Raw genomic sequence first — 26,676 nt, 5'->3', positions numbered from 1 at the left:
GCCCGAGGGGAACGTGGGAGACGCAATCAGTTGATGGGCAGATAGGGGAGGTGCAGCAAGGGGGTCTTGGAGAGGCAGCAGTGAGAGGGGTGAGGGGGCCATGGAGGGGAGTGGGGCATCCACACGCACTCCAGAGGCGGGGGAAGAGGAGCCGACGCCTCCCTCCCGAGGAAGAGCTCAGCTTGGCATCGAGGCGGGCAGGAGGAGATAAGACGGTGGGCACACAGGCCCGGCACAGTGAGGACACAGCCCACAGCACCGCTCAGGCTCCTGGGAGGGGCGCCAGGTGGCCCGCCTGTGATCACCAACCCCTTCAGGGCAGGGCGGGTCATGCACGAAGTGCGGGTGACCCCTGATCCAGGGATGGGGACATGACCGTCTAAGCCCCCGTCCAGTCCTTGTCCCTGATGTCGATGTCCCTGGCCAGTGGGTGGAAGGTCAGGAGAGGGAAAAGCACTGTGTGGCCATATGGGGGGAGGAACGTCCGGTGAGCCCCGTTGGACAGTTCTAGCCAGTGGTGCATCAGAAGCCTCATCTGCATGTGGGTCTGTTCCCAGGGGTTCTGGGTGCTTCTCTGGCAGGACTCCTGCTGGCTGGTAGTCAGGGCAGGAACCTCCACGTGTCCCCAGGTCCCTTGCTTTCTGTAAGTGCCCCGAGCTCAGCATTTGGTCCCCATGGTGTCGGGCACTTTCTCATGGTTGGGGCAGCCCCCTTCCCTGGGAGAAGACTTCTCCAAGGAGGTCAACAGAATCTCGGGACATGGGCCCTTCACTTGTATGTTGTTGACCAAGGTTCGATCCTGGATTCTACGTGTGGTCCCCCAAGCTCTCCCCCATCACCCCCCAAAATAAAGGTCTGTAGATCAGTGCCTGAGGCAAACTCCTCAAAGGCCACCCACCTCATCCTGGAAGGGGCACAGAGAGCTTGAGTGGCTTTTTCAAATACACACAGCAAGGACTCAGCAAGCTCCACAGACGCTGAGAGTAGCCCAAGCCACATCTTATTTTGGAAGCCCCCAGTATTCTGGGGAACACCAGAATGGAGGTGCTGCCTTGTGCCATTAGCAGAGACAATAAAAATGTCACATGGAAGGGCTATTTGTGGGGGCCCTTCCGGGAGGTGCTCCTGAAACCCAGGGGCACCTCTCAGTGATTCTTTTTTGTTTGTTTGTTTTTGGGTCACACCTGGCGATGCACTGGGGTTACTCCTGGCTCTCCACTCAGGAATTACTCCTGGCAGTGCTCAGGGGACCATATGGGATGCTGGGATTAGAACCCGGGTCGGCCGCGTGCCAGGCAAACGCCCTACCCGCTGTGCTATCGCTCCAGCCCCCTATCAGTGATTCTTGAGCAGCTGGGCTGAAGATTTGATGCGGGGACCCAAGGGTGGGGTGCTGCATGGACCCTGGGGTGCCAGCAGTCACCTGGGACCACCAACCTGGTGCTCAAGGAGCCATGTGGTGTGGGGATCACACTGGGGTTGGTTCCATCCAAGGCGTGCCCAAATCCCCTTTCCAGTTTTCCTGCCCAACAGATGAATGTTTTGAAAATAATTTCTTTTTTTATTATTATAGTTTAGGTAACATGGTTCCATTGATGCATCTCTACAAGGTTTTTTGGGAGATCTATTTAAATACCATTTTGAGGGGAGGGGGATGCAGTTCACGCAGCCACGACAGTTTAGGGGGGTGCAGGGACAGCTGGGTTCTGAGCCCGCCTTTGTCTGCTTGGACCCACCTCAGGGTGCTCCCCTGAAGGGGAGGGGTAATGACAGCATCCAGACTGTGGATGCATGTGGATGAAGCCCCCAGGCAAAGCAGGGGAGCAGAGAGCAGGTCTGGGTCAGTGTCAGTCGAGTCAGAGAGACTTAGAGCCAGGATGAGCAGGGGCTTGATCTCAGAGGGTTTGGCAGGGTTCCTGGGGCTGGAAGGGATGGTCATTGATTTCTCCACCCATTTTCCTCCTGGGGCCAGGTGGGTGCTCCCCCCCCCAGCCCCCAGCTCCAGTTTTTTGTTTGTTTTTGTGTTTGGGCCACACGTGGTGGTACTCAGGGCTTACTCCCAAGTCTGTGCTCAGGGATGACTCCTGTTGGGCTCCGGAACCATATAGGGTGCTGGAGATCCAACCCTTTGCTGCTATGTGCCAGAAAAGCTCCCTACCCACTGTACTATTACTCCAGCCCAAGGTGTCCTGGGTGGAGGGGGGCAGTGTCCACACCTGGCTATGCTCAGGGCTCACTCCTGGTGGGGCTCGAGGGACCATATGGGGTGCTAAGGATTGAACCAAGTCACCCTATGCAAGGCGAGTGCCCAGGCTGAGGTATCTGGACACTGCCTTACTAGGCATGGTGGTGCCCACTAGCACCCTGGACAGCAGCTTGGGCCTCAGCCGGGTGGACTGCAGGCAACAAAGGGGGCTGTTGAGTTTGATAGGGGCAGTGGGCGGGGCAGAAGAGTCTGCAGCAGTATGGGAAGGCTTCCTGCAGGAAGCGTCATCTTGTGAATGTGCCCCAGGGACGGTTTCCCTGATCTTAATGGAGCCTACCTCTATGCGTGCTCCACTTAGATGCAAACATAGGAGGCAGGCTACACCCTGAGCTCCCACCCTGGGGACTCCCATCCTCCCTGCTGGAGCTCCCTTCTGCCTCACTTTGGTTTTTATTTTGTTTGTTTGTTTTTGTGTTTTTTGTTTTTGTTTTTTGCTTTTTGGGTCACACCCAGCGATGCTCAAGGGTTACTCCTGGCTCTGCACTCAGAAATTACTCCTGGTGGTGCTGTGCTGGGGGACCATTTGGGATGCTGGGGATTGAATCTGGGTCAGCCACGTGCAAGGCAAATGCCCTACCTGCTGTACTATCACTCCTTCCCCTGGCCTCACTTTGGAGACACTCATTTCTTTGCTTTGGACTCACCTGTGGGTGGGTGTTTTTGTTTTTGTTGTTGTTGTTTGTTTTATTCGTGAGAATTGCAGGCCTACCTAGTTGTGCTCAGGGCTTACTCCTGGCTCTGTGCTCACCTATATTAGGATATTTCCTTCATAAAGAATGCATCTCAGGCCCTGTGGTTTCTGGATGCTGTTGTTCATGTACAGCTCTCCAGTGGATAGAAGGGGCCAGAGTGATTCTGTGATTTATGCATGGGGCTATTCTTCCTCAGCAGTCGCCATAGCCTGGTCACTGAGACATGGAAAAAAAAAAAGAATGCATCTCCACTCTTCTTACCTAGCCCGGAGCAGGAGAGGCGAACCCTCCCTTCGGGTCCCCACAATCACCTCCCAGGCCTTTGCCCACTGCACTGGCTCCACACGTGCACCAGCCAGTGAAAACGGGGGCGTGATTCCCGCAGACAGTAGCAGACCGGACAGATCTGATCGTTCTGTTGCCTGTCTTTCTGCAGGTCGCACTCCCTTTCGCGACTGTGCGCTGTCCAGCCGGTGCCTGCGCCGCCCGTTGTGGATGGTGGTTCCCAATCACGGGTGCTGGGTGAACATGGCAACCTCTGTGGGCTTGGCACAAGCATCCCACTGAAGGTGAAAGTGGCCCCCTGTGTTCCCGCCCTTATGGCACTGATGAACAGCCTCAATTTGGAGGCTCAGGAGGTGAACTCACTTTCCCAGAGTCACACAGCAAGGGAATGGGAAAAGCCCATTTCCAGACTCTACTGCCAGCCTTTCTGACAAGTGCTCCTCCAGTCCTGTCCAGATGACTGTAGTCTGCAGGGATAAGGGGCCCTCAGGCAGCCAACATTCCTGGAGGGAGCCACAGCAATAGTACAGCGAGGAGGGCATTTGCCTTGTATGCGGCTGTCCCGAGTGCAATTCCCAGCACATGATTCCCCAAGCTTGGCAGGAGGGATCCCTCAGCGTAGAGCCAGGAGAGACCCCTGAGTACCACTTGGCATCCAGTCATACCCTCGACCTCTCCCCGTGGGGCGGGTGCACTGGATGGTGATTCCACCCAGCACCCAGTTCCAAGATTGCCAGGACCCAAGATGCTTCCTGGGATTTCGGAGAGACTGAGTCATCACTACTCAGTGGGCCTCCCGGGGAAGCAGGGAAGACTTTAGGAGTGGGGAGGCTTCAGGAGAGGTCGATAGAATGTGTGTGTGTGTGTGTGTGTGTGTGTCAAACATAGAAAGCACAAAGGATGTGAAAGCACCAAGAGCTTGAACAGAGGAAGGAAGGTGAACTTTGGGGGCCAGAGGGACAGTACAGCTGGCCATGCCGATAGCCAACCTGGGTTCAGTTCCTGGCATCCCATTTGGTCCTCTGAGCACCACTATGCCTGATCTCTGAGCTCAGAGCTAGGAATAATCCCTGAGCAACTGCCAGGCACGGCCCCCAAACCAAACAAACAGATGAACAAACCCAGAAGGTGCTCTCTGAAGACACAGCAGCTAACAGGCTGCAGGGCTGGAGTGAGCTCAGTGTGCTGGGACACAGGCCTTGCATGTGGGAGCCCTGCTTCCATCCCGGGTGCTGCGTGTTCCCCCAGCATCTATTCCCTGATAACCCCAGGTGTGTTCCCCCCAAAGGAAGAGGTTGTGAGGGCTCCCCTGGCTTGGACTTCAGGAATCAGCATTCCCGAAGTTTTTCACCTTTGGCTCAGGGGAGTCTGAGAGGTTCAGTCCCCAAACTGAGTTTGCACACCCCTCTGTTTCACCCACCGTGGGGGTCTCGGGGACACCTCAGAGGACGGGCAGAAAAGGAAACGTCCTTTCAGAGAGCTCCCATTGGGGCGCAGAGGGTGGCAGCCTCAGGAGAGAACTGTGGAGTGCCGTGGAAGTTCCCCAAGAGGATCTCCGCGGGGTGGCCCCCGGAACTGAGTCCTGCAGGGGAAGGAGAAAGATTCCGGCGGGCATCCTTTAGGAGGGGCCAGCTAAAGTCAAAGGTCTTAAAGATGGGGACCCAGGAGGGCTGGAGACAGTACATCCGGGAAGCTGCTTGCCTTGCATGCAGCCGCCCAGGGTTTGATTCCCGGTTCCTCGAACTTGCTAGGCTTGATCCCTGAGCACAGATTCAGGAGTAACCCTAAACAAACAAAAAGTAACCCACTGGCCTCTTGTAGCGAGGCTGACCCGCGGGGTGTGATCTCGCTTTTGGGGTGAGAGGGGTTTGGGCTGTTGTTAGAGGCAGCGGGGAGTCCTTGGACGCATTCCAGCCCCTGGTCGAGGGCACTTGAGTTTCAGCACTTGGACAGCTCCAAGCTCAGGGGACGGTGCGCCAGGGGAGCTGCGCGCTGTGCAGGGAGGCTGGTCTAGGGGGTGGGCCTCCAGACGGGGGCGGGGCCTCGTGGGAGGGCGGTGCCAGGCACCTGCTGCTTGGGCCTCGTGATTGGTCCAGGTGGGTGCATGGTGACGGATGCCGCGGACTCTTTCCGGAAAGATTGTAGCAAGGATACGAGCCACAGGCTTCGGTGGCACCTGGGATCACAGTTCTCAGGGCTGCCAGGCTCAAACAGCAGAGCTGTCAGGATCATGTCCAGGGCATAACCGGGCACCGGGCACTTGAGCTCAGGACCCGCAAGGCTGCAAGGCCAGTACGCCGGGTCCGGTGCTGCATTCCTACTGGCCCGCGCTGACCTGCTGGCCGACCTTTCCTCTCCTCTGAGGAAATGCCCTCTCCAGGCCCCCACTCCTTCATCCCAGGCACACCCCCTCTTCCAGGTCCTATGAAAGCTTTTTACAACTAGGAATCATACAGCTATTGAATGACTTTTAAAAAGGGGGAAAAAAGTTGCTCTCAGGGCCAGACAGATTGTACAGGGGCCAGGGAACTTGCTTCCATACGACTGACTCTGGTTTCATCCCAACACCCATATATGAACCCCTGAACTCTGCCAGGAGTGATCCCTGAGTGCAGAGCCATGAGTAATCCCTAAGCACAGCCCTGTGCGGCCCCCCAAAAACAACAACAGAGTTTCTGTCAAAGGTAATATAGAAATGATGCATAGTGACAACATACATATGCTAAACTCAGAGTGATTCTGTATGTATTTTATGGTCATGTTGTTTGTAATAGCAGGAAAAGAAAAAAAAAAAACAAGGAAATTACCCAAATGCCCTCCAATGCCATGATAGGAAGTGAATTGTGTCAAAACCATTTCATCAATATTTTGCAACAATTAAGAGACTGAAATAGACCTACATGATCTAACCCAGAAAAAAATTCAGGCTCAATTATAAGGGGGTGTCAGTGTATATAACTATATATAATATGTACCTATTTTGTTTTAATCCTGATTTTTTATTCACATATATGTGTGCTCATATAAATATGTAGAAAATGTTTCAAAAAAGATAAAACTTTGGGGAGCTGGAGTGACAGTACTAAAGGTAAGGCTCTTGCCTCGCACGTGGTTGCCCTGGGTTCGATTGCTGGCACCCCACATGGTCCCCCAAACACCATTAGGAGTGATCCCTGAGCACAGAGCCAAAGTAAGTTCTGAGCACTGCCAGGTGTGGCTCCCAAACAAAAACCAAGAGATAAAACTTCTGGTTTCTCTATGGGGAGGGAGGGGCAAGAGGGTGGGGAGATTGTTCTGTAAATTGTACTGGAAAGAAAAAGCCCATCTTTGCCTTATGTATTATTATTATTAATATAATAATTATTAATATAAAAATTATTGACTGGAGCGATAGCACAGCACATGACCGACCTGGGTTCGATTCCTCCTTCCCTCTTGGAGAGCCTGGAGATACCAAGAGTATCTTGCCCGCACGGCAGAGCCTGGCAAGCTCCTCGTGGCATATTCGATATGCCAAAAAACAGTAACAACAAGTCTCACAATGGAGATGTTACTGGTGCCCGCTCGAGCAATTCGATGAACAACGCGACGACAGTGACAGTGCTACATTATTATTATTATTATTATTATTATTTTGCCACGAACAGCAGTTCTAGGGGCTATCCCTGGCTCTGTCCTCAGCAGTGCTCCCTGCACATGTGGCTGCCGGGGTTGGAACCAGCAAGGTGAGCACCGTACTCCTGCGTGCTCCCAGATCCTATTACCCAACTATTGAGGTGCACTGGATGGTGGGCACACTTTGAATCACTATCTTCAGAGCCTGGCCTGGCCTTACCATACTTGCCAGTGCTCAGGAGTTACTCCTGAGGTGTCTGGGGACCAGGTGGTGTTGGGGATCCAAACCCAGGCCTCCTGCATGCAAAGCCTGCGTAATAATATGGGCCGAGCGTTAGCCCCAAGAATGGTTGCACCTGCCATGCAGGAGTGAGGCCCTGAGTTTGATCCCCAATCCTGCCCCTAGGCCAAGTACCCCGGGGTATAACACTGTGGAGGAGACCCCTATGAACAAAATAAAGAAAGGGGAATGTGGACTGGAGGGCTAGGACAGTGGTAAGGTGCTTGCCTTGTATGCAGCTGACCCTGGTTTGGTCCCCGGCCTTGCATAGGGTCTCCCTGGCACCACCAGGAGTGATTTCTGAGCACAGAGCTAGGGGTAAGCCCCGAGAGCCCCTGGGTGTGGCCTCAAAAACAAAGACTTGAGCAGGAAGGCGATGGTAGCAGACTTTTCCTGCCCAGATGGTGGGGAGAAGAACAGTGCATGGGTTCATCCAGCACCGGCGGGCAGTGCCAGGTGCTGTCCATGGCAGTACTTAAGCCCTTGGCATCACACTCCTAAGCCCACATGGGCTGGTGACAGTTTGACTTGATGTGGTGCCACAGGAGAAGCGGCTCAGAGGGCCAGGCCCAGGGCCTGTCCAAACCGGAAATGGGCTGGAACCTGGAAGATGAGGATTAGACGGACCAGAATTGACTTGATGGTCTAACCCATGGCCAACTGGCAGAGCCCAAGACTCTGCAGCAGGACCCACTAGACACCCTTTTTCTCCATGTGTGCGCGCGCACGTGCCAGCCCTCAACTTGCTTTCCAACCACCCTGGCCTGGCTCTGCAAGGAAGTCATAAATGGGAGCTTGTGCAGACGAGAGGCTGTGTAGACGAGAAGCTGTGTGGATGGGAGATGATGAGAGGCTGTGTAGACAGGAAGCCATGTAGACGCAGGCAGGTGGTTTCCTGTAAGGATTTCTCTTCACCACCTGTGAGGCTGCAGTGCTCTGCCCGCCCCCTGCCAGGAGGGCAGTCCAAGGGCCTCTCGCCACCTCCCGCACAGCCCTACGGAGAAGACGTGTGTGGTGGGGGAGAGCCCAGAGGGGCCCCACGTACAGCAGGTACACCGTGCTGATGACCCGGACAGTGCGGTGGCCTCGCAAGGTGAAATTCCAGAAAGGGGCCGGGCACCAAGCCACCAGGAAGGTCCCCGGGGGTAGCGGGGAGGAAGAGGCCACGGCTGGGGGGCCCTGAGGGGTGAGGAATCACGCTCTGCTGTCCCCAGTGGGCTGGCTGCTCCCCCCACTACCACTCCTGCCCGGCCCCCGGGGGACCTCGCTCTAATAATGTATTTGATCGACTCGCCGGCCGCGTACAAGCGATTATTGTCTTGTCGGGAGTCAAACGTATCGATCCGGTGAGAAATATGAGCGGAGCAATGGGGCCCGCGTGTCAGTTACCAGCCCCGCTGGCCCTGGGGAGCCCCCTACGTCTCCTTTAATTACCGCTCAGCCCTGAGCCCGGCCGGGCCTCCCCTGCACCGCCCCCTGCCCCCCAGCGCCCCGCACCCCCAGTGCCACCCCCACCGCTGCTCCCCATTCACCTGCCGCCTTCCGCAGAACTCGAGGCCTTTGCTCTGGCCCCGAGGCCACTGTCTCCGATGTCCCCTCCCCGGCCCAGGGTCTCCCTGATCCCCGCTGCCAGGTCCCACCCACCAGGCCCCTCAGACTGACACGCTCACCCTCTCATGGGCAGGCCCTTCTCCTGCCAGGTTCCCAGCCTTGGGGGGATGCTGCAGAAGAGTCAGGGGGTGGACACTTCCTCCCACTGGCAACCTGCAAGGCTGCCCCCCTCTGCAGTGAGGGCAGGGAAGGCAGCACCCCTGGAAATGGCCGCACCCTGGCCCCTAGCTCCCAGGGGCAGCGTGGTTCTGCCTCCCGAAGCTTCTGACAGGACAGGACGGCAGACTCTGTTGACCCTGTCGGGGTGGACCATGGGGCTCACTTGGTAGCATTTTGCTCGCCTCCATAAGGTCCTTCTTGATTTTCCTTCCCAAGCCCCCAACCCCCAACATAAATCTCAGCGCAAAACAGCTCACTGGACAAATACGGCTTCAACACAGGCGGCCTGTGGAAGCAGCCAGATGACTCCCATATATGCCACTGGGCCAAGTGAAGAGGGGACTGGAAATGGGGGAGCCCAGGACACTGGGGGCGGGGGAGGTTGGAGATCTAGGAAAAGAGATGTTCGGGCGAGCTGAGAGCTGGGGACTAGATAGAGCAGATGTGAGAGGATCCTGGTCCGCCCTGCAGAGGCCTAATGCCTGGGCGTGCTGGAGTACAGCGAGCCCCATGGAGGTGGGCCTCTGTGTGTGTGTGTGTGTGTGTGTGTGTGTGTGTGTGTGTGTGTGTGTATCCCACCTGAGTGCCGTGGGTGAAAGTGGGCACCCTTGTGTCCCTGGCAAGGGGGGAGCCTGGAGTGAGATGGGGCAGGAGGGTTCATTCTGGGGGAGTCTGCGTATGCGCCCGTGAGAAGCCTGGGGTCCATGTGTGCAAATACTTGAGTGTGTGTGTGTGTGTGTGTGTGAGAGAGAGAGAGTGTGTGTGTGAGTCCAGGCCTCTGAGTGCGCGCGCGGGATTTAAAAGCCCCCCTCCCCGCTGGCGTAGGGCGCAGCGAGTCCTGGGGTCCTCCCCCCTCCCCGGAAGCGCTTGGGCCGGGCCGGCGGGGCCTGGAGCAGGAAGAGGCGGCGGGCCAGGCCGCGCCTTTGTCTGCGGCGCGGCGCGGGGAGTCCTGCGCCTTTGTGTGACCCGCGCAGGTGTGCGCGCGGGTGGGGGGGCGGGGCGCCCTGCTCGCGCCCGGCCCCGCCCTCCGGCCCAGTGGCTGTGCGCGCGCGCCCCCTGGCGGGCGCCGGGGAAAGCACGGGCCCGGGCGCGCCGCGCGGGGTCCCGCCGGCGAGCGGCCCGGGGCTCTTCGCGTTTGTGCCCCCCCAACTCCCGCCCCCGCTCCAGCCAACTCCTTGCTGCCGCCGGCCGAACCCCCGGCCCTCGCCGCTCTCTCCACGTGCCCCGCGCGCTCTCCCTGGCGGCCCGGGACGCCTCACCTGCGGGCAGGTGCGCGGCGGGGGGCCCCCTCGCGCCCCCCCCAGAGCCGCGCTTCACCCGCGGCTGCGCCTCCCCGGGCCGAGCCCCTCGCGGCTCCCGGCGCCCTCGGTTCTGCGCTGGCCAGGCCTCAGTCTTTGCATCTGCAAAGTCGAGTGAAGCGCGACGGCCCCAGGACGGGCGGCCAGTAGAGTAGGAAGTGCTGAGCCCGGCCCGGGGAAAGACCCCCCAACTTCAGCGACGGTGGGCATTCTCCCCCGGGCCGCGGCCGGACGGGTGCGCAGCTGCCCTCCTCCGGCCCACGCCGCCCCGCCCCGGCCCCGCCAGGTTCGGGGTCCGCTGCCCGCCGGGGTATTTTCCCTTCCGAAGGAGGCGGGCGCTGTGGTTTCCTCCCGGGTAACTTCCGGCAGCGAGCGCTGGGTCCCCAGAGAGGGCGGGGAGATGACACGGTTGTTCCCCCCAGCCCCGGGGAGGGCAGCATGGTTCTCACCAGCATGGGGGCTCCAGGTAAGGGGCCGGGGGCGCGGCTGACCCTTGGGGGTTGTGTCCCACCCCCCACCCCCCGCCGCTCGCTGCCTGTCCTGCCTTGCGCTCCCTCTCCCACCCCGCGTCTCTTGCCCTCTCTCCGCCTCACCCTTCCTTTTCAACACCAGCTTGGGGGTGCTGAGATGGAGTGCTTTACCCCTCTGCTCCGGGGCTCTGGGGAGGCGGTGGGAGGGAGGTGGAGCAAGGTGCGGGCCTCCTTCAACTTAAGGTGGGTAATGATGGGGGGGAGGGAGCTGGAGCGATAGCACAACGGGTAGGGCATTTGCCTTGCACGCAGCCTACCTGGGTTCAGTTCCTCCGTCCCTCTCAGAGAGCCTGGCAAGCTACCCGTGGTGTATTCGATATGCCAGAAACAGTAACAAGTCTCACAATGGAGACGTTACTGGTACCCGCATGAGCAACTGGATGACAGTGATACAGTGAATGATGGGGTGGGGGCTGCAGACGGGATTGGGGGTGCTGAATGACTAGGCTGTGCCGATGTGTGACTGTGTGACCTGGGGATCTGTGAGTGGTTCTGGGTCGCCAGAGTGTGACTGTCAGGTGTCTGTGTGCGTTGGGCAGGCATAGCTGAGAAGGGGAGCCTGGGTGAGGATCTTGGTTCACGTCTTTACTTCATTTGACTCTCTGGTCACCTCCTCTGGAAAGCCTTCCCTGATTTCTTCATCCAAACTGGCAGCTAGTCCTGCCCCTCTGAACCTCCTCTAGCCTGGCTTTGCCTTCTCTCAACTGCACTTGTGGCCACCAGAAATTATATTACATTCGTGTGTGCTTATCTACAGATGACCGCCCCCCCAACCCCGGCTCCAATGTCAGTGGGTTCAGAGCACCAAGTATTATTCCTGGACAGGTTTCAGTGTTGGCAGGGGAAGGGGCGTGGAGAGTTGCTGGGCTGAGGTCCTGGGTGTAAGTTGTGTAAACATAGGGTCTGGAACGTGGGGGGCTCTGGTCTCTCAGGGTCTCCCTGTCTGCACTGTCAGTGGGTCTCTGCGCACAGCTCTGTGATGGCCCAGCGACTCTATACTGGAAAAGGTGGGGCTTGGACTATCCTAGGGGGGGTGGGCCGCAGTCCAGCAGGGAGACAGACCTGACGTCATGTGGCAGAGGAGGCTTGGGCAGATCGGACGGGGATGCAAGTGGCACAGGGGAGCCCACTTCAGTGGGGCGGCTATCAGGGCGGCCTTCATGGAGGCGGTGATGTCTGAGCTGAGACAGAAGTGGTTGTGAGAAGGCAAGGAAAGAGGGGGGTTGCAGGGTGGAAAGCGGGTGATGTGCGGGATGGTGTGTGTGTCTTTATTGAGGTGACTGTTGGCAAAAACTGCAGGCAGATGTACTTGTACCCAGAAACCCAGGGTCTGCCCAGGAGCCTCGTCTGCCCCCTGCTGAGTCTTCCCCCATCAGGCCTGGAATGGGAGCCTGTGGGCACCGTTCCGGGTGAGACTCTTCTGATGGAATTTCCCCGGCGTGGCCCTGCAGGGTGGGGCACGCCCTTGGGTCCCCCTGTGGGCAGGATGCCCTTCAGCCAAGGGGTCTGGTCTTGGTCTCCGCCCTGGGAAACGAGTTTCAGGGGTTCACCCTGGCAGTCTCCCAGGATGAGGTGTCCCTGGGTGTGTGCACACACATATGTTCATGCGTATGCCCAAACACGCATGCATCCAAACCTGTGCGTGCGTGTGTCCATGTATGTGCCCAAACACGCATGCACACACGAGTGTGCAGACCACCTCAGGGGGTGTTTTACAGATTGGCCCTTGTTGTGTCTGGGCACTTGTCTCCCGCAGGCCTCCCGCCCAGGTACTCAGCACATCTGTCCAGGTGTGTCTGCTGTCACTGCGGGTTGCCTGCCTCTGGCCATGGCAGGTGTGAGGGGCTCCAGGGCAGGCAGGCAGGGGAGGGGCTCTGACAGGTGTGGTGGGGGGTCTGTAGCAGATGTGGTGATGGGGGTCCACGGCAGGTGTGTGGGAGTCCATGGCAGGTGTGGGCGGGTCCATGGCAGCTGTGGTGGGGTCTCTGTAGCAGACATGGTGATGGGTGTCCGTGACAGGTGTGGTTGGGGTCTTGGGGCAGGCATAGTGGGAGGGGTCCGTGACAGGTGTGTGGGACTCTGTGGCAGCTCTGCCTGCCGTCAGCACAGCTGTGGGGCCACCTCTGCCGTGTTGCTGCTGTGTTGGGTCACCATCCCCCTAAGAGCCCAGAAGTCTGCCTGCCCCGACACAGCTGGGGCTGGGGCCGCTAGCCTGGGGGCAGGGTGCAGCCAGCTGGGCCCTTCGAGGTTCCTGGCAGCACAGAGGCTGCCCACAGGGGCTCCCGGGCCGGGGCCTGGATCTGAGCGGGCTGTGAGGACGGGGCCCAGGGGACAGGGCCGTCCCGGAGGGTGAGGGGCAGGGCTCTATATTTAGGCCCGTTTTCGGTAAGTGCTAACGAGAAGCTGGTCCGAGTCTGCTAAAACCGGCTGGGGGAAACGCAGAAGAGAAGTGAAAGTCGGGGTGGGGAGGGCCAGGGGGACTCAGAGACCGGGGCCCCAAATGGGCAGGACCCGGGGGCATGGGCAGCCCTGCTGGGTCTGGGCCCTGCTTTTCCCAGTGCCCCTAAATCCTGGCTCATTGCCTGGGACTGGAGAAGGGAAGGGGAGTCCAGGCGAGTGGGGGGAGGGGCCCTGCTGACCCCCAACCAGGAAGCGCCCTGTCCAGTAGCCCCCGTGGCCACAGGAGCGGCTGGGGCAGAGGCTGGCAGGCTCCCTGGGGCCCCTGCTTGGGTCCTGACAGTGGCCCTGGGTGGGGTGGGGGCCCTGGGTGCACCCCTCTTCTCCCAGCAGGCTCTGGGGGAGAAGGAGCAGGAACCACGGGGCACAGGACAGGGGTGCTCCTGGGGTGGGGAGGGCACTGAGGGAAGGAGAAGGTGGGCACCTGCCCTCAGCCCTCCTGCCTCCCAGCCAGGGTCCCAGCAGACACCGAGACCCCGCGCATCAGGGGCAGCTACACGCGGGTTCGGGCCGGGATGCTGGGAAGGTCGGGATGGGGACCCGGGGCCTCAGCTGGCATCATTCATCATAGCAACATGGACCCCTCAGACTGGGGTGAGGGCATCACTGCCCAGGGGGTCCAGCTGTCTCAGGCAGGCAGGGGCATGGGGGCCCCGACGAGAGAGACTCCCACCACCTGGCAAGTCCAGGGGGACTTCACAGAGGAGGTGACATGACAGCTGGCCCTGGAAGAGGAGCAGGATCATAGAGGTCACCAGGGGATGGACAGGGACAAAGGAGGATTGAGGGAGGGGACTTGGGGCCTGGAAGGGGTTCCAATCAGATATGGAAGATGCGGGCAGAGAAATAGGACAGTGGGGAGGGTAATGGCCTTCATGCGGCCAACCCTGGTCTGATCCCCGGCATCCCATAGGGTCCCCTGAGTACTGCCAAGAATGAGCCCAGAGCACACAGGGGTGTAACTGAAGGAACAAAATCAAACACAGACGAGAACTAAAATTATTTCGAAAGGGGCTGGAACCATAGCTTAGTGGGTAGGGAATTTATTTGCCTTGCACGCGGCCGACCCAGGTTCAATTCCCAGCATCCCATATGGTCCCCTGAGCACCACCAGGAGTAATTCCTGAGTGCATGAGCCAGGAGTAACCCCTGTGCAATGCTAGGTATGACCCCAAAAGAAAAAAAATTATTTAGAAAAATCGAAATAAAAAAGCAAAAAGATGGGGGAGATGGCGCCATCCTCCCAGACCGGTGAGGGGAGAGGCTGGGCCCCCGGGTGAAGCCCGAGAGGAGGGAGCCTGGACCTCGGCCTGTGGGGTGAGGAGTGGGTGTCTGGATGCACCGTGGGGAGCAGCGGCCCAGGCAGAGGCCTCACCTTGGGGACAGTCAGCAGGACAGCGGCAGCTGAGGGGATGTCTGCATTTGTCACATGCACCTTAGTGCTGGGTGGTCCAAGGGCCATCGTGGAGCCAGGCTGGGCCCGGATGGGTGGGGCAGGGCCCTGGGAGGCTGCCTGGTGACCAGTTTCCACACAGATATCATTTTCCCAGGGGTGCTGGTGTGGGAAGCCGAGGGGAAGGTGCCTGCAGGGGGTCCCCAGCGGGCCGAGAGACGGACCCCGTCCAGGCACTGGAGACATAGCACAGGGGGGAAGGTGCTTTTCCTCCACATGCCTGAGCCAGGTTCAATCCCTGACACCCTCTATGGTCCCCTGAGTCCCGCCAGAAGTGATCGCTGGGCCCAGAGCCAGGACTAAGCCCCGAGCACTGCCGGTTGTGGCTCCAAAACCAAAAAATATAAATCAAAGAAGGAAAGGCCCAGGCCAGGCCAGACCCACCTCTAACCTCATTCTACCTTAACTGCCCTTTTATTTTATTTTATTTTATTTTATTTTATTTTATTTTATTTTGCATTTTGGGTTGCACCTGGCGATGCTCAAGGGTTCCTCCTGGCTCTGCACTCAGGAATTACTCCTGGCAGTGCTCGGGGAACCCTATGGGATGCTCAAACCCAGGTCAGCCGCATGCCAGGCAAACGCCCTCCCTGCTATTCTATTGCACTGGCCCCTCAGCTGCCCCTTTAAAGGCCCTGAAGTCACCATCAGGGTTCAGCCTGCAGCCCAAGTGTGGGGGTGGGGGCGCCACTCGGCCCCTGACAGATGCAGAAGAGGAGCAGGCGTCAGTGGGTGTGGGCGGGAGGGCGGGCAGTGACCGGAAGCAGCAGCCCCCCCACCTCCGCAGTCAGGCAGAACCCCCAAGTGCAGGGACCGGGCAGCGGGGGGGTGTCGAGGGGAGAGGGACGGGCAGTGGAGGGTGACAAGGGCCACACCCCGAAATCCAGGCTGGAGGTGGGGGGGTAAGTCTGGGTTTTTCTCAGGGCAATGGGGCGCTGAGGAGGGCCCAGAGCACCGGCACCATGCAGGGAAGGGTGTTGGGGGGCACTGGGGTACGGGAGGGTTTGCAGTCAGTGGGCAGGGCAGGCCCAGATCCAGGAGTGGCCAAAGGGTTGAGTGGGAAGACTCTTCCCCCCGCTATTCCCCTTCTTCCTTCCCTCCTCATCTCTCGGGGTCCGAGAGATGAGGAGGGAAGCCTCTCCCCTTCCAACCCCACAGCCCAGACACAGGGGCTGCGCCCCCCACCCCACTTGCATCCTAAGAGTACTGGGCGCAGGGTTCTGTCTGCCCGTTGGCATTGCAATGAAGACACGTCCTTAGAGTAAAAGTTCAGGGCTGGAGTGATAGCACAGCGGGTAGGGCATTTGCCTTGCATGCGGCCGACCTGGGTTCAATTCCCAGCATCCATATGGTCCCCCGAGCACTGCCAGGGGAACTCCTGAGTGCAGAGCCAGGAGTAACCCCTGTGCATTGCCGGATGTGACCCAAAAAGAAAAAAAAGGTCATGGTGTCAGTGCACAGCTGCGTGGATTTTAACATCCCTGTAGACTCAGGGGGAACCATCAAACGGATCCAGAACCCGAATGGCCAAGACACCCCCCTACGTCCCCCCCACACACACACCAGACGTCCCAGACCCCGCCCGTCCTCACCCCCATTGTTCCCGTGGGCCTGGCAGTGCGCTCAGGCTGGCCTGGCCTGTGTCTGCCGGACCCTCTTGCCACGCTCACACTTGGGCTACACTCGGCGGCGCTCAGGCCGGAGCACGGCCCCCCGCGAATCCCGGCCTCCGCGTGCTCGGCCTCCGAGACGACCCTCCAGCTCTTCTGGGCTCCTTCTTCTCTGTTGTCCTGGTTTCGGGGCCAGGCCTGACTGTGCTGAGGGGCCCTGGGGTTGCTCCCGGCAGTGCTCCCACCGAGCACCCCGGGCGGCCTTCTGCCGGCCCGGCCCTGCTCGCTCTGCCCTTGGAGCCGTCTCTCTGGTGGGTGTCCTCGGGCCCTGCTGCTGGGACCCCCCTGGGAGCAAGGGGGTGGGACCCCCACCCCGTGCTGCCTCTCACCTACCCTGCTGGGTGGCTCCCACGCCCCCTCCTCCGGGGCCCACCAGGAGAAGAGTGGGGGAGCACTGGCTCCAGAGCGGGGCGCCACGTTGCACAATCCTCCATTGCAAAACATCTCCACTTCAGCCCCACGCCGGCCACCAGCTCTCGCTCCCACGGGCCTCCTCAACCATCTCGGCATGCAGCACCCCTGAGAGGGGGGAGCAGGGCTGGGGGGCTCTGAGGGAGGGGGTAGGGGGCCAGGGAAGCAAAGCTGGGTTCAGGGTCCCGTGAAGTATGGATGTGAGTGGGGGCAGGGGGCCAGGCTCAGAGGGGACGGGGAGGGCGTGAGGTGACCATGGAGAGGGGGTGAAGTCGCCCCCAGGGTCATCAAGGGGTCTGGCCGGGGCACTGGGTTCCCCTCAACGCTCCCTGGGTCTCCAGGGTCCATGTGTGCGGCTGCGGGCCGTGGGGGCAGCCGGGATCCGGGCAGAGCTGCGGGCAGGCGGGCCGCCAGGGTCAGGGTGGAGTGGGGTGGCCGAGCTCAGAGCAGGGGGCCCTGGGAGGGAGAGGAGGGCTGGGAACAGGCGGGCCCGAGGGTGCTGAATCACAGCAAGTGCTCCCGTGACGAGTCCCTCTGGGGGTGCAGCAACCCGTCTCCTCCAGGCCCACTCGGGGTGGAAAATGTGCCTCCCCGAAACCTGTGCCCCGCGCCCGGCACTGTTGGTTTCTATCGCCCGCCCTGCGCCGGGGGCGTGGGGGGCCGCGTACACGGGGCTATATTTTGGGGGTTGGAGGGGCAGGACATGAGACACGCAGAGGTTGCAAGGGGGCCGGGGGGCTGGGGACAGGCTGGGGTGTCCCTCCTCACCGGTGAAGGAGGGAGGGACGCTGAGTCCTGCTCTCTCCCTCACCCCAGTTCCACCCACTCTGTCCCCAGAAATAAGAATGTCTAAACCCTTGGAGGCCGAGAAGCAAGGCCTGGACTCACCGTCAGAGCACACAGGTAGCTGGGGCTCGAGGGGGGGGGCGGGGGCAGGGGGGGGCGGGAGGCAGGGGGCAGAGGGTGGGAGGCAGGGGGCAGAGGGCAGGGGACAGGGGGCAGAGGGTGGGAGGCAGGGGGCAGACGGTGGGAGGCAGGGGGCAGAGGGCGGGGAGGAGAGGGGGCAGGGGTGTAGAGGGATAGTGCAAGGGACAAGGAGCCAGGGGGCAAGGTTGTGAGGACCAGGGCTGCAGGGTGGAAGGGTGCAGGGGGGTGGGTGGGATGAGGGGCCAGGGCCATGCTGACTCCTTCCCTTCTCCTTATAGATCCCGAGCAAAATGGACCAGACACTAACCACCAGGTCAGGCTGGGAGGGTGGGGGTGGGGGGGCAGGGAAGTGGGGGGCAGGGTGTCAGGAGTGGCTTCACCTCACTGCCCTAGCCTCACCCCACTTTTCTCTTTGCAGAACCCCCAGAATAAGACCGCCCCATTCTCTGTGTCCCCGACTGGCCCCAGTACCAAGGTAAGCCCCCCCATCCACACAGCTGGGGTGGGGGGGTTTGTGGGGCCCCAGGCCAGAGGGCCACACGGCACCCGCAACAGAGGCCTGAGGCCCCTCCCACCCCAGTCTGTGACTCACCCCGCTCCTTCCCCTTCCCTGGGGGGTGGGGGTGGCCAGGGAAATCCCCCCCAGAGCCCCAGGGTGCTGAACAACAGGAAGCTGGGGTCCGCCCCCATCCCAGCTTCCCTGACCCAAAGAGGGGGCCAGACCTCCAGCCCCCCAACATACAGACCCAGGGGCCATCCCAGGAAACCAGGGTGAAGGGGGCAAGGCTGATGGGGCAGCAGGTCTGAAAGGAGGGTGCTGCTGCCCAGGGCACGGGGCTCCTGTCAGAAGTGTGGGGGGCGGGGGGCTGGACCTGTCCTGGGGTCCTCGGCAGACCCCCTTCCCCTCTGGGCTTCTCAGTTTTCGCTTCAACAAGGGGGCACTCTGGGTTCTAGTTCACAACCTAAGGGGTGGGAATGATAGTGCAGCAGGGAGGACGCTTGCCCTGCACCCCAGAGGGTCCCCCAAGCATCGCCAGGAGTAATTCCTGAGTGCAGCGCCGGGAGTGACCCCTGAGCACCGCCAGGTGTGACCCCCCAAAAGAAAAACAAAAAATACGAAATAACCCACCACCTAAGCTGTGCTGCCCTGCCCAAGTGCCCAGGAGAGGGGACAGTGTGCTGACCCCCCACCTCTGACCTCTGCTCTCCAGCCCCCCCATGCACGCGTGCAGCACACACACACACACACACACACGCATGCACGCACACACACACGCACGCACACTCTCACAACAGGATCTTGATGCTTCTCCTTCCCCGGTGAAGCATTACAGGGGGTGCCCAGGAATGAGGAGCTCATGACTGCCATCCCCTGAAGCCCAGCCCCTGGCTTGGGGTGTCTGTCCGCCCTTGGGGCGCTTGATCTCACATCTCACCCCCTCTCCGGACGGACGCTGGCTTTTCATCCCCAGCGGCCTCGGGGTCACCACTCTGTAACTGCGTGAGCAGCTCTGCCCCACCCCGACAGCCACTCGCAGGAGAATCTCGTTCTGGCTCGTTTTCCAGGCTTTGCTGCTGTGGAAAGTTGGGGGGTGGGGGGCAGCCACACCGGCAGGGCCTGACTCCGGTCCCCCTGTGAGGTACCTCACATTTCCAACAGCTGAAATCAGCTTTTTTTTTTTTTTAAATGGAAACTTCACGAATGGAAAAGAAGACTCATCTGACATGGAAATGAAAGCAGATCATTAATGTGCCCCCGAGGCCTTGCCAAGTGCCAGACCCTGGGCCCGGTGCTGCCCCCCTGGACTCAGGGGGGGACCAGCGGGGTGGGGATGGAGCCAGGTGTCCTGGAGCCTCTGCTGAGGGCCCCCAAGAGCTGAGAAGAGTAGTCTCCCACCCCCCAGCCTAGATGCCGGTCCCCACTTTTCCCCAAAATCCACCAGCTGTGGGTCCTGGGGGCGGGCCGTGGGTCGCCAGCACGTTCATCGGGCTCTGCGCCACCCGTCTCTCTGCTCCACGCTGGCTGCATGTCGCACCTGGCACCCCTGAAACTGACCTTCAGGGTCAGGCCTTTCCCGTCAGACACCGCCCCCACGCCCCGTGTCGGTTCCACATGCCACACCCTGCCACGCTGGGCGGCTGGCACAGCCTCGTGCTGCCCCGTGAGGCTGGAGGGCAACCACCACCACCAACCCCCCTGTGCAGCTCCTTTACCCATCAGACTTGTTTGTTTTGAGACCCACCCCCGGCTCTGCATAGGATTTGCTCTTGGCTCTGTGCTCAGTGCTCAGGGGGCCATGTGTGGTCCCAGGGAGCACAACTGGGTTGGCTGTGTGTAAGACAAGTGCCTTAACCCCCTCGTGCTGTGTCTTCCGCCCCCAGACTTCTTTCTTGACATTTTGGGAGGTCACACCCGGCAGCGCTGGGGGACCAGCCCTGATCTCTCCCGTGTGATTAGCCCTATGCGCTTCCTCCCCAGCCCCCATCAGACTTTTCAGGGGACTCGCAGGAGGGACAGAGGGTGAGTCCCACCTGGGGCTGTCTGATGTGAGATGCCCCCACAGCCACACGAGTTCAGCAACACCCAGGCCTCACTCGGCCTGCAGAGAGGATGTGCTCTCACCCCTACTCACGGCCAGATTCTGAACCGAGTCACAGGGGGAGCCACGCCTCCCTGTCCACTTCTCCCCCCAGTCATGCCTCTCCCTCCACACCTCTGACTGTCCATGATTGTCCACACCTCCCTGCCCACAGCTGCGCTGCCTTTCCCTTCCTGCATCTGCCAATTTCCTTTTGCCTTTTCCTTTGTAGCTTGTGTTTTTGTTTGCTTGCTTTGTTTGGGGGTCGCCCCAGCCGTTGCTGGGGACCCCTGCTGGCCCAGTGCTGGGGGAATTGTCTCCGGGGGTTGCTCAGGGCTCTGTTGAACTGTTCTCCCTGGCACAGCCTGGGCCTCAGCCCCCCAAACTGTCTCTCTTGGGCTCAGACTGTCACTGTCACTGTCATCCCGTTGCTCATCGATTTGCTTGAGCAGGCACCAGTAACGTCTCCATTGTGAGACTTGTTACTGTTTTTGGCATATCGAATACGCCACGGGTAGCTTGCCAGGCTCTGCTGTGCGGGCGAGATACTCTCGGTAGCTTGCCGGGCTCTCTGAGAGGGGCGCAGGAATCGAACCCAGTTCGGCAGCGTGCAAGGCAAACACCTTCCCTGCTGTGCTATCGCTCCAATCACTCAGTCACTCTGAGGGCTCAGTCGATTCTTGCATGGTGCCTGGGATGGAACCTGGAGTCTCCCGTAGCCCCTCGGCAGGGATTAGTTTTTGAGCAATATTCCAAGAGCAGGGCAGTGAGATGGCCAGGAGCTTTGGGGACTTGCCTTGTACGCGGTTTAAGTCTCCAACCCTCATACAGTCCCTCAAGCACTGCCAGGAGCAGGCCCTGAGCACGGCTGGGCGTAGCCCCCCCAATAACGTGCCCCTCCACTGACCAAGGCAGAGCAGAAGCAGACAGGGGTGTGGGACCCAGAACTCCTCACAGGACGTGCTGCCCCTCCCCATAGGATGAAATACCCCAAAGGCGGCCCTCTCATGGGGAATGGGTGCAGGGACGCGCCCTCCCATCTGCCCACCAGGGAAGCCCCCTCCCCGCCCCGTCCTCCTCCCTGCGCCCACCCCGGGCGGCTGGTGCCAGCCACCTGCCCTCTCTTTGATTCACAGGTGAGCATTCTCTCTGGCCTCCACCTAACATTCTGGGGTCCCGGACCCTGCCTCTCTCCCCCGCAGATCAAGGCTGAAGACCCCAGTGGCGACTCGGCCCCCGCTGCGCCCCCGCCGCCCCCACCTGCTCAGCCGCATCTGCCCCAGGCCCAGCTCATGTTGACGAGCAGCCAGCTGGCTGGGGTAAGTGCCCGGGGCTGGTGTGGGGGTTCCCCGCAGGGCCCCTCGCAGGCGCCCACCTCTGACCGCAGCCCCTGCACTAACCCTGCAGCCACTGCGCCTTCTCTGCCTCTCCCCCCTACCGCTGCCCACAGCCCCTGCACTAACCCCGCGCCTCTGCACCTTTTCTGCCCCCCCCCCCCCGCGCCCCTCTGCCACCCGCCGCTGCCTGCAGCTCACGGCACTGATGCCCGCCCAGCAGCAGCTTCTTCTGCAGCAAGCCCAGGCCCAGCTCCTGGCCGCCGCCGTGCAGCAGTCCACGGCCGCCGCTGCCGCCGCCGCCGCCTCCTCCTCCTCCTCCTCCTCCTCTTCCTCCTCCTCTGCCTCCTCTTCTGCCTCGCAGCCCCCCACGTCCTCGGGGGGAGGCGACCTGCCACCACCGCAGCCTGCCAGCCAGCCCCCCGGGACCCCCCAGCTCACCCTGTCCCAGCCCATCCAGCTCACAGCACAGGTAAGGGTCTCAGGGGTCATGCTCTGGCCAACAGGGGCCATGGGGGCAGGGCCTGGGGGACAGAGGGCATCGTTCTCCCTGCCAGCCACACGCCAGGTGGTTCCATCGGCCCTCAGGAGTCTCAGAGGGGCCAGAGAGATGCTTCAGCCTTGCATCTCACCAACCCTCCATCCATCCCCATCACCACATGGGGTCCCCCAAACACTCCGAGGGGTCGCTTCCGAGCACAACCGGGAGTAGCCTCGGAGCACTGCTGGGTGAGGTTCAACCCTGAGTGGAGAGGGAGTATAGGGGTTCAGGTGTTTGCTTGCATCCCGTCTATCCCAGTTCCATCCACAGCACCCATTAGGATTCCCTGGACACTGCCAGGTGTGATCCCTGAGCACCACTGAGTGTGGTCCCCAAACCAAAACAGATAATAATAATAATAATAATAATAATAATAATAATGCCATCGAGATGGTACAGGACTTAAGGCACATGCCTTGCACATGGCTGACCCAAGTTCAATATCCAGCATCCGATATGGTCCCCTGAACACCACCAGGATTGATCCCTGAGCCCCTCCAGGTATGGCCCAAATACAAACCAAGGTGACTTGATTCCCCTGCTAGTCAAGACTCCTTCCCTGGCACAAGGACCCAGAGGGCCACTTTTCACTGGGCCATCTTGCAGAGACCTTCCCAAAGAAGGGCTGTTCTCAGGGATTGGGATGCCTCAAGTATCTTTTGGGGCATCCAGTGAGATCTGTGAACTGAGGTGGACAGTGTGGGGAGCCCCGCAGGAAGGGTTGCTGTCCCCTGCCACCCTCCCCTGACCACCAAGGCCACACTGGGCTGGAGCCTGGCAACCTGAGCACAGTCTCGAGGTGGTCCCAGTGTCCCCTGCAGGGACCCCACAGAAGTCTCTGCATCCCCACCCCCCATCCCAACACACAGAGAGACTCCCAGATCACCCCTGCCCCCTCCAAGGCACCAGGGAGCTCCCTAGTTCCTGTCTGTTCCCCAGACAGCCCCTCCTCCAGGAAGACGCCCACCCTGGGACCTTCCTTTTATTTTAGTTAGTTTAGTTTTTTTTTCTTTTTGGGTCACACCCGTCGATGCACAGGGGTTACTCCTGGCTCTGCACTCAGGAATTACTCCTGGCGGTGCTCAGGGGACCATGTGGGATGCTGGGAATTGAACTCGGGTCGGCCATGTGCAAGGCAAACGCCCTACCTGCTGTGCTATAGCTCCAGCCCCCTTAGTTTTGTGTTTTATATTCCTTTATCTATGGGGCTGCACCCAGTGGTGCTCAAGGTTCTGCACTCAGGGATCACTCCTGGTGGACTCAGGGGATTCAATGAGATGCTGGGTGTCGAACCTCTCTCTGCTGCAAGAACCAGCTCCTCCACCCTGAGCTTTTCTTATTATTAGTGTGTGTGTCGTGTTGGGGATGGACACCACTGGGGACAGGAGGTTGGAACAAGTGTCCGTGAGGGCTCTGCATATGAACCAAGGCTTGAATGGGCAGAGGGAGCGCCAGGAAGGCAGAGGGCAAAGGCGGGGAGTGACTTCTGAGCTCTGGGCTCAACGGAAGGTGGTTTGGGGGACTGGGACAGCAAGCAGGCCAGTTTTGGGCGGCAGAGGAGTTGGGGTGAGTGCTAAGGATGGGGGCAGCATCAGTGTACCCCAACAGGTAAGTGGCCTGAACCACTAACCCATCACAGGGGCTGCCAAGCACTTTGGAGAGAAGGAACTTCCAAGAAGGGGACAGGCCTTACGGACATCTGGAGGGGCCTCTAAGGCTGTTCTGTGAGGGTCTGAGAGGTTGAGAAGGACCCCTAGATCTGCTGTGAGCAGCTGGGTTCCACGGTGGCTGGGGGGCAGGGGGAGGGCAGGGTTTGGGGAGCTGTCAGCAGGAGCCAGGTGTTGTGAGTTTTCAGAAGAAGAAGAGAGCATGAAATCCAACAGGGTCCCCAGTGCTCATGGGGGGAGACATAGCCATGGAGGTGCCCTGAGGGGGTGCCCGGAGGCTCATGCCAGAGAGGCATAAGGTGATGTCATGACTTAGCCCTCAGCCCTGTGAAGACTGGCCTGCCTTTTTTTTCCTTTTCTGTTATTTGGAGCGAGATGAGGGGGAAGACAGGCTTTTGGACCACACCTTGCAGTGCTCAGGGGCTTTTCCTGGCTCTGTGCTCAGGAGCGACCCCTGGCGGATAGTCAGGGGAGCCTGTGCAGTGCTGGGGATTTCTTTTGTTATTTTGTTTCTTTGGGGCCATACCCTTTGGTGTGTTACTCCTGGCTAGGCTCAGGGATCACGCCTGGCGGTGCTTGAGAGACCCTTGGGGATGCTGGGGATCGAACCCAAGTAGGGTAGCAAGGCAAACACCCTCCCTGCTGTGCTGTCGCTCAGGCCCCAGTGCTGGGGATGTGAACCCGGGTTCCCTGTGTGCAAGGCAAGCACCTCTGCGCTCTCCTTAGCCCCTGTCCTCGCTTTATTTCCTTCCATCCTTCCATCCCAGCACACCCCGCAGATGCACTTCCCTCCTGACTCCCCTCCAGCCTGTCCCTGACTAAGAAGGGCCAGTAACCCCTTCTAACCAGCATCGTCACCTCTTCATGGTGGCGATGGCGAGTCACTGGGCACACCGCCTGGGACAGGGGTGTGGGGCGGGGCTGGGGGCCCAGTGGGGCTGCCCTGGGCTCTGGGTGGCCCGGGCAGGTACCTCGAGTTGACAGCCCTGGATTTCTGCCCACGAGCCGGCAAATCCACCCCAGCCCACGGTCGTGAGTGTCTAGTTGTGCAAATCGCTGGTGGTTGGTTCTTCCGCCCCCAATCTGTGGTCAAGAATGCAGCTGCGGGGATCCCTTTGAATCGTGTCCCTGGGACCCTGCTGGCCGGAGGGGAAGGTCAGAGGCTGCGGCGAGCGGAACGCCACCTGCCCGCGTGTGTATCGCACCCGCGCACTAACCCTCGGGGCTCCGACTTCTGGTGCCCTGACGCCCGCCTCGCTCGGCCCCCCGTGGCTTCAGACCCGGCAGGTGGAGCGATGGCGCCTCCTAGCGGCGGATCTGGGCCGGCGCCGGCCGTTCCCTCGCGCTGGCTTCAGTCGTCCTGCCAGGCGGTCCTCTCTAGCGGGTGCTCGGTGTGGAAGGAGACTGTGCTCTCTTGGAGGTACAGTCCCGCCCCCACCCCCAGGAAACCTGTTATCCCTGGGAATGGCGGTCGAGAAGCTCTAATTCCTACTTAGAGCGAGTTTTGAGTTCCTCCTCCCCTCTGAGGAGAGGCAGTCACATGAAGATGGAGAATGGGGGTGCTCAAGGATCTCTCCGGATGAGGCTCAGGGGACCACATGTGCAACCAGGGATTAGAACTGGTGTCCACAGCATGCAGGGCAAGTGCCTTACCTCCTGGACTATCTCTCTGGCCCCTGGTTTGCTTTCATCAGAAAATATGATTTGTGGGGTGGGAAGGATCCTACGTGTGGTAAGGGCTCTTGCCTTGCATGTGGCCGACCTGGGCTCGATCCCCGGCACCTCTTATGGCACACTGAGCCACACCAGCAGTGATTCCTGAGCACAGAGCCAGGAATAGGCCCTGAGCGTTGCCAGATGTGGCCCCAAAAGTGAAATCAAAGAAAACAAAATCTCGGGGCTGGAGCAATAGTACAGCAGGTAGGGCGTTTGCCTTGCACGCGGCCGACCCGGGTTCAATTCCCAGCATCCCATATGGTCCCCTGAGCACCGCCAGGGGTGATTCCTGAGTGCAGAGCCAGGAGTAACCCCTGTGCATTGCCAGATGTGACCCCCCCAAAAAAAACACACAAAATCTCTTTCCGTTCCATGAGGCTAAAAGACGTCAGTTATCCCATCAAGGAAGAAAAGGTGCGGCAGGAGTTCTCCTGGGGGGCCTAGGTATAAGCTGGGGTTGGGAGGCCCCTCGGGGTGGGAGGGGCTGTCAGAGCTCTGTCCCTCACGGCCTCACACCAGGCTGCTCTGTGAGGCACCCCGGGGGGCGCAGGGTGCAGAGTGTGGCCTGGGCTGAGACCCCCGCCGTCATACTTCCTGCCCACCCTCCTCCCACAGGACATACAGCAGCTACTCCAGCTCCAGCAGCTGGTTCTCGTGCCAGGCCACCACCTCCAGCCACCCGCTCAGTTCCTGCTGCCACAGGCCCAGCAGAGCCAGCCAGGTACGACCCACAGCCACCTGCCTCCCCGCGCCTGCCCACGACCCTTCCACCCCTCATCCCTCTCACCCCTCTGTCACCCTTATCTCTCCAGGCCTGCTACCGACGCCAAATTTATTCCAGCTACCTCAGCAAACCCAGGGAGCTCTGCTGACCTCCCAGCCCCGGGCCGGGCTGCCCACACAGGTGAGTCCCCACTCGGACCAGCAGCTGGCCAGCAGGGGTGGGCGCCGGGAGGCGGCCGGGCGTGGCTTTCTTCTCCCTGTACGGCCCAGTCCACCTCCATAGGGTGGCAATGCAGACAGGACCATGGGACCACCTCTGCCACAGACCATGTCTGGAGCCACTGCGTCACTTTGTCAGCTGCATCCTCTGAGACTAAAGGGGTTCTCCAGGCCGGCAGCTCTTGCCCTTCCCAGCACTCGAGCTCCTATGAGCTTTGGCTTTGTCCTCTGTGGCCCCTAAAA

General features: G+C 60.3%; 1 protein-coding gene and 1 non-coding gene across 7 annotated transcripts in view; both read left to right on the top strand.

Moving 5' to 3' along the window:
• Positions 1–26,676, top strand: part of POU2F2 (POU class 2 homeobox 2) — a 63,058-nt gene that overhangs the window by 25,629 nt on the left and 10,753 nt on the right. For 2 of the 6 annotated variants that reach the window (XM_055146039.1, XM_055146040.1), the window contains exons 3-9: positions 17,565–17,630; positions 17,933–17,967; positions 18,073–18,129; positions 21,436–21,552; positions 21,764–22,039; positions 26,107–26,212; positions 26,304–26,395. In XM_055146039.1, coding sequence (XP_055002014.1) covers positions 17,573–17,630; positions 17,933–17,967; positions 18,073–18,129; positions 21,436–21,552; positions 21,764–22,039; positions 26,107–26,212; positions 26,304–26,395 — 741 coding nt within the window. In that variant the 5' untranslated portion in view covers positions 17,565–17,572. Of the gene's footprint in view, positions 1–10,585; positions 10,673–17,564; positions 17,631–17,932; positions 17,968–18,072; positions 18,130–21,435; positions 21,553–21,763; positions 22,040–26,106; positions 26,213–26,303; positions 26,396–26,676 lie in introns of those variants that run through there. The other 4 variants (XM_055146042.1, XM_055146038.1, XM_004620701.2 and 1 more) reach the window with 4 other exon arrangements.
• Positions 3,054–3,185, top strand: LOC129406918 (small nucleolar RNA SNORA84). Its single transcript, XR_008631336.1, has one exon. It is a non-coding gene; the product is annotated as a small nucleolar RNA SNORA84 (small nucleolar RNA).

The sequence above is a fragment of the Sorex araneus genome, chromosome 8 (genome assembly GCF_027595985.1).
Source record: "Sorex araneus isolate mSorAra2 chromosome 8, mSorAra2.pri, whole genome shotgun sequence".
NCBI lineage: Eukaryota > Metazoa > Chordata > Mammalia > Eulipotyphla > Soricidae > Sorex > Sorex araneus.
The sequence above is the reverse complement of the archived record's forward strand: the minus strand, read 5'-3'. Positions and strand labels throughout refer to the sequence as shown.